This window comes from Rosa chinensis, chromosome 6 (assembly GCF_002994745.2).
Source record: "Rosa chinensis cultivar Old Blush chromosome 6, RchiOBHm-V2, whole genome shotgun sequence".
Taxonomy (NCBI): Eukaryota; Viridiplantae; Streptophyta; class Magnoliopsida; order Rosales; family Rosaceae; genus Rosa; species Rosa chinensis.
The window spans coordinates 15,688,880-15,703,786 of NC_037093.1; the positions used below are offsets into that span (position 1 = coordinate 15,688,880).

Here is a 14,907-nt window from a genome sequence, read left to right on the forward strand (position 1 = left end):
ACATTTGTGTGGAGCTACGGATGAAAAAATCATCCATGAAGATGCTGTCTATATATTGTCAAAGATGGAACTTTGCGATATATGTCAGTTTGAAGAATATGCTCAAATGTATAAAAAAAAGTACTATTTTAAAGTAAGACCAGAATCAAGCATATACTGGTTAACACAATTTTTTTCATAAACTCCCTAACCCATGGGATGAATTAGCATTAAGAAGTTATCCTGACTTACTAAATAGAATAAATAAAAATGACACTTTAGGTTTCAGAATAAATTTTGTTTTGAGACTTATTACTGATAAATGTGTTGAAGTTAGAGCTAAAAAGAAGGTAAAAAGCCAAATTAGCAACGATGCAAGAGGCAGAAAATGTTGCAATAGTATACTTAGAGAAAATTATGTTGTCCAAAGCTTTCTTACACATTCCAATTGAGACCTTCAAAACCAACACATAAAAATCAATAAATAAAACAAAAAGACTCCACCTTTACTTCGATTTTCAGAAATCAAATTCCAAATTAACCCAAGCCAATATCCAATTAATTGAGCCAAACTTTTTGTCAATATCGAGTAGCAGCTGTCCAATGTGTGAATATATAGTTCCAAATGATACCAAATCCTATCAACATGCAATGTATATTCGTTCTGTTTGCACCATTTTGGCCCTTGAAATCAGGCATTATCGGGTTTTGCAACTAAAAGCAACTAATATCACCTCCTTCTCATTGCCATAGAGTGGAGCACAATCAATATGCCGATATCCTGCCTGCGGTTAGAAGAATCACAAAAAGACTGAAATTTGATCTCAATCGGGTACAAAACTCAACAATCCTAAGGTTATTTCTTCAATCTCTGAGAAGACTGAGTAAACGAGGAAGAAGAATACTTTGACGGCCGCGGTGGGGGCGTCACTGACTAAGCCAGGGCTGGACTGCCAGGTCCCTAAGCCCAAAGAAGCATCTTAGCTCCGATTTTCAGAGTAAGACAGAATTATGAAACTCTGGTAGAGCTGAGGGGAGGAGAGCAAAAAGAAGAAAAAAAAATGGGCACATACTAAGGATCGCCTCTTATACCTAGGGGAATGGCATTGGATAATTGGAAAAAAAACAAAAAAAAAAAAGGAGGCAAAATCGCCTCAACAGATGAAGGCAGGTGTTCTTGTATAACATTCATTGCACTTTCAAATGAACTGGTTCTGCAGAAGGATCCTTCATGATATACTTAGATTCGACAACCTGCTGCAATCGTTGCTCTGCATAGCTATGGTTATCAACTGGACCATTTCCATTAGCATCAGGCACCACAGTCTCTAGTATGAATTCCTCTACTCACCATAGAATTAGCCACTAAAAAACCATGTGTTATGTATATCATAAAATGATCAGTAAATGGAAAATACTAAATTTTACATTGTTAAAAAGAAAGCTCATCTACTCATCACAAATCAAGTTGCTAAGAACTTGTGGTTTTTTTTTTTTTTGGGAGGGGGTTGGGGTGGTTTGGAATGCCATTTTAACCAAAAATAGCTCAAAAGAGGGCTTTTTCTTATGAGACCATAATCAAGTACGAACATAATTTTAAGTCAAAGCTACTAAGTACTCAATTACTAGACACAAAGTAGAAACCAATGAGCAAAACACTTTCCATTACTAAACACAACATCATCACTTTTCTGCTTCTATTCCGATGCTGTCAGGATAGCTCACCTCATCAACCTGCAAAAATATAGCCGTCTATCATCAATCTTGTGCATTTCCATATATTTCTCCGTATGTAATAGCAACAATCAATTTGACTAAAGCAACTGAATGTTGTGCATTATGATCCCCACCACTAACAGTAACATCAAAACCCTTTATATCCATTCGTATCAAAAAAAAAAAAAACTCTATTTCCCAATCTTTCTAGAGATAGCAATATCAGAGTTCACCGAAACAAAAGCATATAACAAATTCCAAGCATCAACAGCCATTTACAGAACTCACATCTTGAGTAACACTATCTGCCAAGCTTGGAGCCAGCTCTTGTTGGAGAACTCCACTAAATCCAAAGAGGCTCTACACTTCAGAATTCTCCATGAACCTAAAGCAACCAGACGCACAATTCAAATATTCAATCAAAAAACTCCTCCATACATGTAAACACAATCACAATCTTATTGGTAAAGAAAAAACAAAAGGTTTTCTGAGCTTCTCTGCAACAAGATTATACAACAAACACATTAGACAATTATGAGCAAATTGAAGAAAACCACTCAAAACTATCAACCCTAATCAAACTTCAAAACTGTTAACATCTATATAATTGTTTTCAATAATAGACCCATATCAATTTCTGTACTAAATTCAAAGTCGGAAGTTGATCGATACCATAGAAAAAATCAAAAAATCCTACCCAAGGTGGTGTTCTTTGTCAAGCCTCCGATGAATATCTTTCTGCACAAAAAGAATGATGGAGCAAATTGGATAATTCGGAAAGCAAATGGTGAAGCACCAACCTTGTCGCAAAGCAAACACTATGAGCTGCAATAACCAATGGTAATGCCCTTAGGAACAAACTTAGGAACCCAAAGCATGAATGGTAGAGTCAGTTTACCAAAAGCAAAGAAAAACAGAGGAAAAGTTAAAGAAACTGCATTTTCATTCATGCCCATAACAAGGTTCCCAATATAACTTATATAGTCTTTACAAAAATGTTATAATCTGAACCAGCTGTCAACTATTCATGCTACAACCAAAACATGTCCAGCCCATGAGCTAAAGCTAATATAAGATAATGGACCAACACAGTGAGATTCAGGAATGAACAATAATTGATCTTATCCCCCCTTGAGTAGGGCCTGACCTCAGGCACCAAATGCAGGAAACCTAGCTTTAATGGTGTGAGCATCCTCCCAAGTGGCATCTGCAGGAGGAAGGCCAAGCCATTGAATGAGCCATTGGGTGACATTCCTTTTGTTTTTCTTCACAACTGCCATGTCTAGCACACGTTCCGATTGCCATAGCAGTTCACCTTTGTCATCGAATTCCGGATGTGTTGTGGTAAGCGGAGTTCCTTCACCAATGCGTTTCTTGAGAAGTGATACATGAAAAACTGGATGTAGCTGGCAAGAATGGGGAAGTGCCAAACGGCAAGCAACTGGACCAATTCTAGTTTGAACTTGGAAAGGGCCATAGTATCTCGGTTTGAGTTTATGAGAAGGATGCTTGAGCAAGGATCGCTGCCTATAAGGGTGTAGCTTGAGGAACACCCAATCGTCAATGTTGAACTCCCGCTGTACGTGTACGGTCCGCAGTGTGCTTCATATGATTTTGAGCTTGATGCATATGTAGCTTGAGCAATTGAATGAGATCATCACGACTCTTTAAGGCACTATCAACAGCATTCACTGATGTAGAACCTAGGATGTAGGCAGCAACTGAAGGAGGTGGGGTGCCATAGACTGCTTGAAATGGTGTCATCTTGATGGTGGAGTGATATGTGGAGTTGTACCACCACTCTGCCCAGTGAAGCAGAGAACTCCAAGATGCCGGTTTATCGGTTGCAAAGCAACGTAAGTAGTGTTCGAGTGACCTGTTCACCACTTCGGTTTGGCCGTCCGATTGCGGATGATATGCTGAGCTTCGACAAAGGGTGGTGCCTTGCAATTTGAAGAAAGCTTCCCAAAAGTGGCTAATGAAGATCGGATCCAGATCTCTTACAATCGATTTGGGCATGCCATGGAGCCTAAAGATCTCCTTGAGAAAAACTTTGGCAATTCTAGTGGCAGTGTAAGGATGCGAAACCAGAATGAAATGACCATATTTGGATAACCGGTCAACAACAACCAACACTACATTATGGCCTTCTGAAATTGGTAAACCGTCCACAAAGTCCATTGAGATGTCGAGCCAAATGTTGTCAGGAATGGGAAGTGGTTGTAACATACCCGGAGGATTGATGGTCTTATACTTTTGTCACTGACAATGATCACACTCTGCAATGAACAACTTGATTGCTTTGCTCATACCGGGCCAACCAAAATTGCGAGAGAGGCGATGGTGTGTGCGCAAATAACCTGAGTGTCCTGCTTGGAGGGACGAATGAAACTCATAGAGTAGCTTTGTACACCAATTAGAGGATTCAGGGACAAAGAACTTGCCTTTATATAGTAGGTGGTTGTTGTGCAAGGTGAAGCCTTTTTTTCTCGGAAGATGCTGCTGTAATTGGGAGATGATGGTGTGAGTCTCCGGATCTCTGAGGCAGGCTTGTGCTATGTGTGCTAACCCATCAAACACCGGGGCCAAGATTGCCTGAATTGAATAGAGTTCATGGTGGCGAGACAACAAATCTGGAACCGTATTCAACTTTCCCGGCCTATACTCAATCGTATACTGGTAGCCCATTAGTTTTGCCAACCACTTGTGTTGAGAAGGAGTGGAGATGCGTTGATCTAAGAGATGCTTGAGTGTTCGGTGATCGGTAATGATGGTGAACTGATGGCCCAAGAGATAGGGGCGCCATTTGTCAATGGCCTGCATGATTGCCAACATCTCTTTATCATATACAGAGAGCAATTGATTGCGGAAAGAGAGAGGCTGAATGAGGAAAGCAATAGGATGTTTCCGTTGGGAGAGGACGGCGCCGATACCCAGCCCACAAGCGTCAGTTTCGACGATGAAGGGGATTAAAAAATCCGGCAATGCCAGCACCGGCGCTGTCATCAGAGCGCATTTCAATTCCACGAAGGCTGTTTTTGATGCCAGTGTCCACTTGAAATTATCGGTCTTGAGTAGCTCGGTCAACTGTTTGGCAATGATGTCATAATGCTGAATGAAGTGGCGGTAATAGCCAGTGATACCAAGGAACCCTCTGAGACCTTTCAGCGTTGTGGGTTTGGGCCAAGTCTGTATGGCTTGGATTTTTGTTGGGTTAACAGCAACTCCATGAGCTGAAATCACGTGGCCCAAATAGTCGACTTGGGTTGTAGCAAACCTGCATTTTGATAGTTTCAGCCGTAGGGAATTAGTCTGAAGTAATTCAAATACCTCCTCAAGGTGCACTACGTGGGATTGCAAGTCTTTGTTATAAACCAAAACATCATCGAAGAAACCAACACACATTTGCTTAACAATGGTTTGAATACTTGATTCATTAAAGCTTGGAAGGTGGATGGTGCATTTGTAAGCCCAAATGGCATTACAACAAACTCGAAGTGGCCTTCATGTGTTCTAAAAGCCGTTTTTGGGATATCATCTTCAAACATTTGCACTTGGTGGTAGCCGGACAGTAGGTCAAGTTTAGTAAAATGCGTAGCTCCATGTAAATCATCCAATAGTTCATCTACAACTAGAATAGGAAACTGATCCTTGACGGTTGCCGCATTTAAGGAGCGATAGTCGACACAAAATCTCCATGTGCCCTCTTTCTTTTTGACCAAGAGGACCGGTGAAGAAAATGGGCTAGAGCTAGGTCAGATCAATCCACTTTCCAACATCTCGGTTACTTGTTTCTCAAGCTCGGCCTTTTGAGAATGGGGGTAACGGTAGGGACGAACAATGATTGGATTGGTGTTAGGGAGGAGGTTGATGTGATGATCAATGATTCTCATCGGAGGTAACTGCATTGGTTGAGAGAAGATATCATGGGATGAATCTAGTAGGGCTTGAATGGGAGGTGGGTAAAGTTCGGATTGGGGTGGGTTTGTTGGAGTGAGTGTTTGGGCCGTGGAGTCCCATTTGGTAGATGGAATGAGGGCAAAAAGCTCATTGGTTTGGGCTGATTGGTGATAGGTTGTGAGGCCTTTTAGTACATCAAAGTGCCCCTTGGTGAAGAAGCCCATTATTTTCTCTTGAAGGTGCCAAGCTATCAGGCCCAAAGTGTTGAGCCATTGGGCTCCCCGTACCAGATCACAGCCAGCCACAGGTAATAGAAGAAAGGAGCTGGTGAAAGAGTAATCTTGGTTGATACCTTCACGTTGTGGATGATACCCACAGATCGGAGTGATTCGCCGGAGGCTGAGTGGAATTGAATCCCTACTGTGCTCAAGATCTGTAAATGGAGCCGGTGAGCGATGGCCGGATGGAGGAAGTTGCCTGCCGAACCACAGTCTATGAACACTTTGATGGGGGCATTATCAATCGACCCGGTAAGTCGCATCATCTCCCCAATTGCAGTATGGGTAATGGCTAGAAGTGGGTAGGCTTCCTATGTTTCGAGATGGGTGTCTCATCGAAGGTGGGTGGGCAATCATGAAAATCTGTGGTGTCAGAGAATTCATCACTTGGTGTGGCAGTAGGTGCTTCTAGAATGGCTAAGAATGGTTGTTTACATGAGTGGGTGGGGGTGTGCTGCTCATCACAATTAAAGCATAATCCTTTTTCTCTTCTCTCACGTTGTTCTGATGTTGAAAGGATTCTGTGATTGCGATGGGTTAGGGGTTTTGGTAAGTTGTACATGTGGTGGGTTAGGTGGTTGGGTGGTAGCAGGTGAGGGCAAGGTATGGTTGGCACGGTAAGGTAATGGGGGAGTGGTTGAGTATGGAGTGGTGTTGTTGTAGCGAGAAGACTGGGTCCACTAATTTGGTCGGAAAATTCGATTGGGGCGAAGATCGGAGGTCGACTGGTATTCGGAAAGCTTAGCCTCACAGCATCGGCCCAGCCTTTGTGCTTCTGTCAAAGTGAGAGGATTGAAGGTTTCAGGCCGCCCAAAAACATGGGAAGAAGATGATCATCGTTCCAATCCGGGGCTCTGCAGGACAATTTGGTGAAGGCGGTGATGAAGAGCTCCACTGTTGATGTCTGCTGCAGGTGTGATAGTGCAATCGTGAAATCATGATTCGCACCTGCGCCGAAATGGGCCAAGAAATCTAGTACAAACTGCTCCCAAGTAATCAATGGATGTCATTGTTCAAACGAGTTCATCCAAAAACAAGCATCGGGTCCAAAATGAGAAGCTGCAATGGCCACCTTTTCTGATTATGGTATGCGCTGGGTTCGCAAATACCTTTCAGCCATGGTGATCCAACCGGCAGCATCATCACCTGTAAATCGAGGTAAGTCGACTTTTGGGGGTCTGAAGAATTGGGATTCATACTGAAGTGTGTGGTGAGCTTGGGTGCGGTGAGCGTTATTGGTGGTGGAAAAAGGAATTATGGTTGTGTGGGGTGGCAATTGTGGTTGTGGAATTGATGAAATGGTGGAATAATGTGGTGGTGTAGATTGTAATGGTTGATGTGTGTGTGGATAGAACTCGGGAAGTGTAGGTATAGATGATGTGAGAGCTGGGAAAGGAGTAGGAGAATTCAAACCTTGCGAAGAAGAGATTGGGGTTGAGATGGACCCAAATGTTATAGGTGGGATGTGGGCCGATGTACGCGGTGGTGGAAGTGGTGAAAATGATGGAGTTGAAGTGAGGTGGGAGGGAGATGCCGAGCAAATGGGTTGGTGTTGTCCAGTAAAACCTTGCACCATAGTGCTTTGTAAAGCTGCAAGTTGTGCAGTGATGTGATTTTGAAAGGATGTATGGTTATGGTTGACTGCATCAATTGCTTGGTGGAATTCCTCTTGAAGAATGGCTAAGGAGTTGTGAAATTTTGTCCTTTGTAAAGGTTCTACTTCATCAGTTGGTTGATAAGAGGAAGAAGCTAGGTGGGTAATTAGCGGAGGGGGTGGTGGTGGAACCAAAGTGGAGGTGACTGGGGTGGAGGAGGGAGCGGGAGCTTGCATGGTCCGAGCCATGCTCTGATACCAGTTGGTAAAGTCAGTTTACCAAAAGCAAAGAAAAACAGAGGAAAAGTTAAAGAAACTGCATTTTCATTCATGCCCATAATAGGGTTCCTAATATAACATATATAGTCTTTACAAATATGTTATAATATGAACCGGCTGTCAACTATTCATGCTTGAACCAAAACGTGTCCAGCACATGAGGTAAAGCTAATATAAGATAATGGACCAACACAGTGAGATTTAGGAATGAATTATAATTGATCTTATCAATGAATCCCATGTTCATAAACCAGCAACCTTGGAATACAACTGAAATAGACAGAACAAGTGCTGCTAGAAGACTGGTTTGGCAACAAGTTGCTGCTAAAGCTGCCATGACAGAAGCAAACACTATGAGCTGCAATAACCAATGGTAATGCCCTTCAAGACCAACATGGTCAGTGGAGTGGAAATGGAGAAGGAAAAGCTCTTGGCAGAAAATAGAGGCCATAAGCAATTCAACGACCCCAGATAGGATTTGAAACGAATTTATAAACTCAGCTGAAAGCGTAAAGGGACAGTTTCATGCTCCAAATTATGGAGCTTGAAGGAGAAGTTAAGAAAAGGGAATTCTTAATAATTGCAAATACAGAGAAAGATCATATGAAAATGAGTTCCAAGTGTTTAATTTTGGAAAAAGGGCAGTTCAATGGGTACCAAAACCTTACTCCAAAGTTACTAGGGCCTTTGAGAAAATAAGATCTGATAGTGTTGGCAGTGTGCCATAAACCAAGAAGGGTGAGGGTAAAGCCAGGTACTATGTGCCCAATGAACGTGCCCATTGCAAGCTTTCCTCCACAGGTCAGGGTTACTGGTACATGATCTGTAGATGCTTAATTCACAATCTCCAAATAAAGCTTAAATACATGAAGCCATTTCAGTGGCACTGAATACTAAAAGCAGAAAACGTACATTCTTGTAATTTTTCAAAGCATTCGGTGCCTGATGCATGTATTTACACACACATAATTGCACAAGATGACACTCAGCTATGACTCCAAGTAATGGATATCCTAAATGGAAGTGTCCCCTAATGAAGAAGATTAATGGTGTTACTGTTACTTTCTACAGTCAAGGCCATTGAATGGAGTTGTTTGGATTCCAGGCTGATCAATTTAATTTGTTTCTTATTATAACTCGGTTTTCTTTTGAAGCATGTAGACTATCCTTGGTATTTAGGAATTAAAAGTCCTGAATCTTCAACAGTGTAAGGACTATAGGAGTGCAAGTAGTGGAGAGTGAAGTGGTTTCAATATATGAGTGTGGCAAGTTCCCACTTGTTCCCACAAATAAAATATTTCATTATCTCGTGGACTTATTCAACAAAGCAATAGTATAATGATAGAAAAAGTTGTAAGATTCCTGGTATATTACCTTGCCACAAAATGAGTGTACCAAAGATGATTGATTTCTGAGTCCAAATAGCACATAGTAAAAGCTAAACTTCTTAGCACCTAAAAAAAAAAAAAAACCATAAAGTTTAAAGCTTGGGAGCATTATCAATGAAAAAGTCGGGACAATTAAGAAAGCTGAACTAAAATCATATTATTGAGCTCATTTTTATTATGTTAATGCTTGCATTCACCCTCTATCCTAGTTCCTTTTTGTTGGAAATGTTATGAACTCTTGAAGACGTTCTTCATAAACCCAATCAGTTCATTCTGAATAAAGTTCAACAATACTATTGAATGCGATAGATACCTGAGCTGAGCTTGTTAGGTCATCTTCAAAGAAGTAACCAAAAAGAATATTCCAGAACCATAATTTGGGCTCAAGAGTCAAGAACACCACTATCATTAGAAGTACAATACACAACGAGAGAGACTTCATGAATCGCCCTTTCTGAGAAATTCCCTCAATCAGAGAGTAATATGTGCTGTCATCGGGAGTAATCCCTCTGCTCACCATGTCTTTAAGGAGCCCTTGAGCAAGATCACCTTCTTGGTTTTTGCATAAGAGCATTGTACGTCATAAGTGTAGGATTGAAACCTATACTCAACATTTCGTCTCGAACTTTGAAGGCATCATTCATATCACCTCGTTTACTATGTCCACTAATGAAGGTGTTGTAACTATTTGGCTCCAAAACCAGTTGGTGTGCAAACTGTCTCTTTTGAGCGTGTGATTGCGCAGGCGTGCCAGCACCGTGGGGTGCAGTCGTCGGGGTAGTCCCTTGACCTGACTTCTTCTTCAAGTGTTGTGGACGAGGAGAGCACCAACCTCGCCAGAGGATTCTTCTCTAGCCTTTCGGGAAAGGACTTTTTCCTTACAGATAAGGACTTTGGGTGTGATCTCTTCGGTCACCAAATCGATACTCAACGTTGTAGGTTGAGCAGAGCAATCACTGGGAAGTTCTGAGAAAGCACGGGGTTTGCTAAAGCGTATCTTTAGCTTCGCTGGGTTGCGAGGGCGTTACCCTTGCTTCACTGGGGGTATCTGTGGCAGTAGCACTGACAGTCGGCTCGGGGAGACTAGGACTGAGAGTACGGTCGCCGGGTTTCAACAGGGTTGAAGGTTTGCCCCGGGGAGGCTTTGTAATCGCTAGGATTGATTGATTCGAGAGCGGTCTCTTGCTTTGCCGCTTAACCCTGTATTTATACACCTAGGGTTTCGACTGCTCCTTGCCTTAGAAGGATTATTAATTGAAGTTTCCTATTCAATCTCTGCTACTCGATCCCAATAAGGTTTCGTTTACCTTACGGACCACAGAATGGGTGAAGCTATACCCCAAACCCAAGTAGGCTTATTTTTTGGGCCACAGGTATTGGCCCGCTGGTTCAAACCCACCAAAGGATCTTGCCAAAAATACTTTTGGGCTCAAACATTGCCCCCCAGGCCCCGAAATCAGGCCCACGAAGATGTAACTGATTGAAGGGGACTAAAACGACGCGCCGGTCGCTCGAAACGATGTCATTAATGAAGGTCGCATCCTTTCGTTTGCAAAAAACCTTTCTGTCGTATCGTTTCCCTCACAAAATCCCTTATTTAAACCCATGGCCGCGTAAGACCCGTCACATCAGAAACCCTTTCAGTCTCTTAAACCCAGAAAAAAACCCATTTCTTCCGATATCTCCTTCGCAGAAACCTAGAAATGGCTCCCCCGAAGAAAATAGTCATCGATCAAGAGGAAGAGTCGAACGACAAAGTCGCCCATACTTGGGGAACCAACATCGGTGCCTGCATTCGTCTCCAAACATCTATCCATCGACCCTTGCCCTTCGATTCTCCGACCACCAAACCAGACTGGGGCCAGCGCCACAAGATGCTATTCCGGCCGAAGCTATCGCTCTCTACGGCCTACCCGTCCGTCGGCCCATTCCGGTCCTCCGAAAGACTCCTGGAGATTTCAGTAGCTGGTGTGCCCAGAACCATCGAGCCAAAATAGGACACTGGCCGTCCTCCATCAGTCCAGCAGAGATTTCCTGGTATCGCGAAACGCGGGCTCGAGATCTGGCTCGCTGGAATGCAGCAGGTATTACACACACTATCGATCTATGTCCATCTTCCGTGCGGCGGCAATCGTTCGCCGCTCGCTGCCTTTCTTTGTTTCTGGAATACCGCCACCAACACATTTGACTTTAGATTCGGTCAAATGAGTATTACTCTGCTGGATATTCTTGCCATCACCGGCTTGCCCATTAATGGCGAGCCCTATGTGCATGGTCAATTCGATTCTGTCAACTTCACCTCGACCATGGCCCAGCACGGTCGCAGCACCCACAGTGGCTCCTACCTGCGATGGTTGGCGTATTACAGTCGGGAGCACAACTCGACCGGCGGAATCGCTTTCCTGGAGTATTGGCTATGCAAGTTCATCTTCTGCACCTCTTCCTGCAAGCCCACTGGTACTTGGACTCTGCTGAAGAGCTTAGTTACGAGCTTTACGCTCCTAACCACTTCGCTCGCCAATTCGGTCTCGTCCAACTGGTACCATTTCCTCTGTACAACACCTGGAACTACAACACTTCTTGGCATAGATTCGGGCCCCCCACCGGGCCTGTGCCGGCACAAAGTATGCTCGCGTTGGTTGATCTTCCAGATTGGGCTCAAGTTATCGATGTCGTGGATGGGACTGAGGAAGGATATGAAGACTAGTGGGAACAGGTCTCCGTCAATTGCTGGACCCAGCGGGATGACGAACTCTTTGCAGCCATCTTTGGAGAACTGAAAAACCCCTACCCTGCCGATGTTGAAATGCTCGCTTGCTTCTCTGGGGACGCTACACGACCCCAGCCTCTTCCAAAAACATAACCGGCCCGAGCCCCTCGCCAAGCTCAGGCTGGTATCGTAATCCGCGAACCCCCTCCAATGGTAAGTATCTTAGTTCTATCCTCTATATCACTACTTCCTTTTCACTCATCCTTCGCTGTATCAGGGAAATGCGCCACGTTCTGGCAACTGCACAATCCGTGCTTCCCCGGCCGCTGGCCAGTCAGGAAAGTAGAAGACGGTGATCGCGGAGCCTGAAGTTGAAGATTCCTCCTCTGACGACGATAATCTTCAAACCGTAAGAACCCTCTCTTCTTAGGATTATGCTTTCTCTATGAGCTAAGTCTGATCCTTTGATTCTGGCAGGTTGCCGCTGCTTTGGCTCGCAAGTGCAGCCGCTCGGACCCTCGCACTGACCTATGGGAAGAGGACGAACCAATCGCTGATCGACTGGTAAGAGACGAGAAACCCACGTTAGAATTTTTTCGCCCTCTAGTCCAAATCCTATAACTATTTTTCTCGCAGGTTCGTCGCTGGTCCTCCGAACAAGCTGGGGAAGGCCCTTCGGCTGCTGGTGAAGGGACATCTACCACGGCTTCTAGTAATCTTCCACCTCTTGCCAGCACTGCGAGCGATGTGCCATTGGCCTCAATTCTGGTGTAGGTCATAGACGACAGTTCGCCCGAATTGGAAGAAGGAACAGCCCCTTCAGAGGCACCGCCTGAGGAACCGATCGCCGCACAACCCTTAGCGCAAACAGCGCCTGATGCAATTTCCTATAAAGCAACTCAAGAGCCTGCACGAGCCTCCGGCCGCAGAGGTATACTCTCTCCTGAGCATAATGCCTTAGTCCTTATTTTATTTTCTGTGCACTCTAATAATTCTTCCTTAACCACAGAGTCCTGGTCCTGCTGAGGAAACAGCTATCGCTGCGGAAGTACCTGTCGCTGATCCTGCTGAACCAATTGGTGAAGACATGGTGACTCAGGAGCCTGCCCTCCATGCTCCTGAAGTGGGAGAACGGGTAAATGCCGAACCAGAGCCGGAAGCGGTTCCTATTATAGAGCCTCAGGAGGCCCCAGCTGCTGCTGCTATTCCAGATCCACTGCCTGAGCCCCCTTCCAGATTGGAAAGGCTTGTTCGCGTCCTCAAAGTGGCCCCTCCAAGAGTTATAGATGAAGCGCGGGGTGGGCTACAACGACTTCTGAGCCCCGACATCTTACTGCCGGGTGCGTCTGCCAGCGCCCAGGAATACTTGATGGTTCTTCGCCGCGAGCGAACCATCACTGAGACTGAGTTCACCGAGATATATGAGCTACTACAAAATCTCCCTGAGCTGATTAATGAGAGAACGGCCGCAACTGCGCAAGCCAGGCAAGCTCAGGCCCACTACCGGGGCCTCGCGCAACAGACAGATGCTTCTCGCGACCTCTTAGGAGATAGGGCCATCCTCGTTAGAGATTTGCGGATCACTCAAAATCATCTTCGGACCCAAATCCAGGAACTCCAAGCCCAATTGACTGCGGTGACGGCCCAGCTTGAACATGAGGAACCTCTGCTAGAGCAACCCTTAGCGGCCTTTGAAGCATTGTCTGAAACCTTGGCTCAAGCCCGCGAAGCAGCCTGACAAGCGGAGCGAGCTGCTGCCGATGCTAGTTTCCGCCTGGATGAACACTTACTTCGCTTGACCCATGCGGGCCGAAAACTCTAGGCCTCTTATGTTAGGCCCTTTTGTGTTGTATGAATAATACTATAATTAATATTTAATATTTAGCCCACTTTGTTTGGCCCAAATATGACTTTAAATTCCGGTAATTTATCACCTCTTTATTGATATCGAAACTGTTGAAAAGATAATTCCGAATTGATAGGTTATCTCCTCGGAGACTGCCCTGCTTCCCACGCGTTTTCAATTTCCTTCATTTCCGAGATTCTAGCATTCAATTCCATTGATACTCTCATTGATGGCGTTGAAAGTACTTCAACTGCCCATCACGCGGTTGAGATTACTACGGCTGGAGCTATAAATACCTGCACTTGGGGAAATCATGAAGCCAAGCAACCATGCCTTCTCCAGAGATAACTTCACGAGCCTTGCTACTTTTCCTTCAGTCTCTAAAATCTTCCTCCCATGATCTCACCCTTAGCCACAAATCCATAGGCTTCATGGCTTAATCTCAAAACCTAGGTAGGCCTCATGGCCTAATCTCAGGTCCAACGGCGTGTCTTTGGTTTCTGGGAATCTGGACAAAATCGCCAGTCTCAGTTAAACCGAAGAACACGCCACGCTCCTAACGCGGCAGAACCAGATTTTGAGGGGTCCGTCCCCTCCAATTGTCCGCATGGAGCAGGGGGCGGAGAGGCGGAAGGCCACTTTGAGGCCGACTGTTCTTCTTCCGCGGTCTACCTCTGAGGTCCGACCACAAGGCTTCTGTTTTTCCCCTAGAGGTAGATGTGGTTGTGAGTCGCGTTTGCTCTGGATACCATCTCCAACCCGGAGGATAGTCACCTGGAAGGGGTATGATGGATTATTCCCTTCCCTCTTCCTCCGGTATAGACGATAGTAGCTGCGACTCAGATCGGAGGAGGATCTGGGTGAAGAGAGGAATAGTGCCACCGGTACTGCCCAGATCCTTCTTGCCGCAACCAGATCCAGCCACTTTAAAAATTTGTGCTTCTTACGATTTTCAAAGCCACATTTGGCCTTATAATTGCAAGTGTACCCATGTTGATATGTTTTTTGTACTGCCTTTGGCCGCAAAGCCACTTTATAAATGAATGTTTCTTTGAGCATAATGCAAAAAATTGCAAAAAATTGCCAAGAATAATAAAGCCTCATGTACAGGCCTTCATGTACATTCTTAACACAATTTGTCAAGGATAAACAAGTATGAATATATTCTTAACACTTGATGAATACAATAATAAAGCCTCATGTACAGGCCATCACGT

At 44.5% G+C, this 14,907-nt stretch overlaps 1 protein-coding gene across 2 annotated transcripts; it reads left to right on the plus strand.

Moving 5' to 3' along the window:
* The first annotated feature begins 10,347 nt into the window (after positions 1-10,347).
* On the plus strand, positions 10,348-14,221 carry LOC121049741. 2 transcript variants are annotated; one of them, XM_040507800.1, is made up of 5 exons: positions 10,348-12,057; positions 12,122-12,253; positions 12,322-12,408; positions 12,481-12,775; positions 12,854-14,221. In XM_040507800.1, exons 4-5 carry the CDS (start codon positions 12,722-12,724, stop codon positions 13,580-13,582), a joined length of 783 nt encoding a protein of 260 aa, XP_040363734.1. In that variant the 5' UTR covers positions 10,348-12,057; positions 12,122-12,253; positions 12,322-12,408; positions 12,481-12,721; the 3' UTR covers positions 13,583-14,221. The 2 variants fall into 2 exon arrangements, with proteins under 2 accessions (XP_040363734.1, XP_040363735.1); XM_040507801.1 differs by having other exon boundaries at positions 10,348-12,253.
* The last annotated feature ends 686 nt before the right edge of the window (positions 14,222-14,907 follow it).

Coding starts and splice junctions, on each gene's coding strand:
- LOC121049741 (XM_040507801.1), top strand. CDS start 12,722: ATGCAATTTCCTATAAAGCAACTCAAGAGCCTGCACGAGCCTCCGGCC. Junction 12,776..12,853: donor ACGAGCCTCCGGCCGCAGAG/GTATACTCTCTC, acceptor CCTTAACCACAG/AGTCCTGGTCCTGCTGAGGA.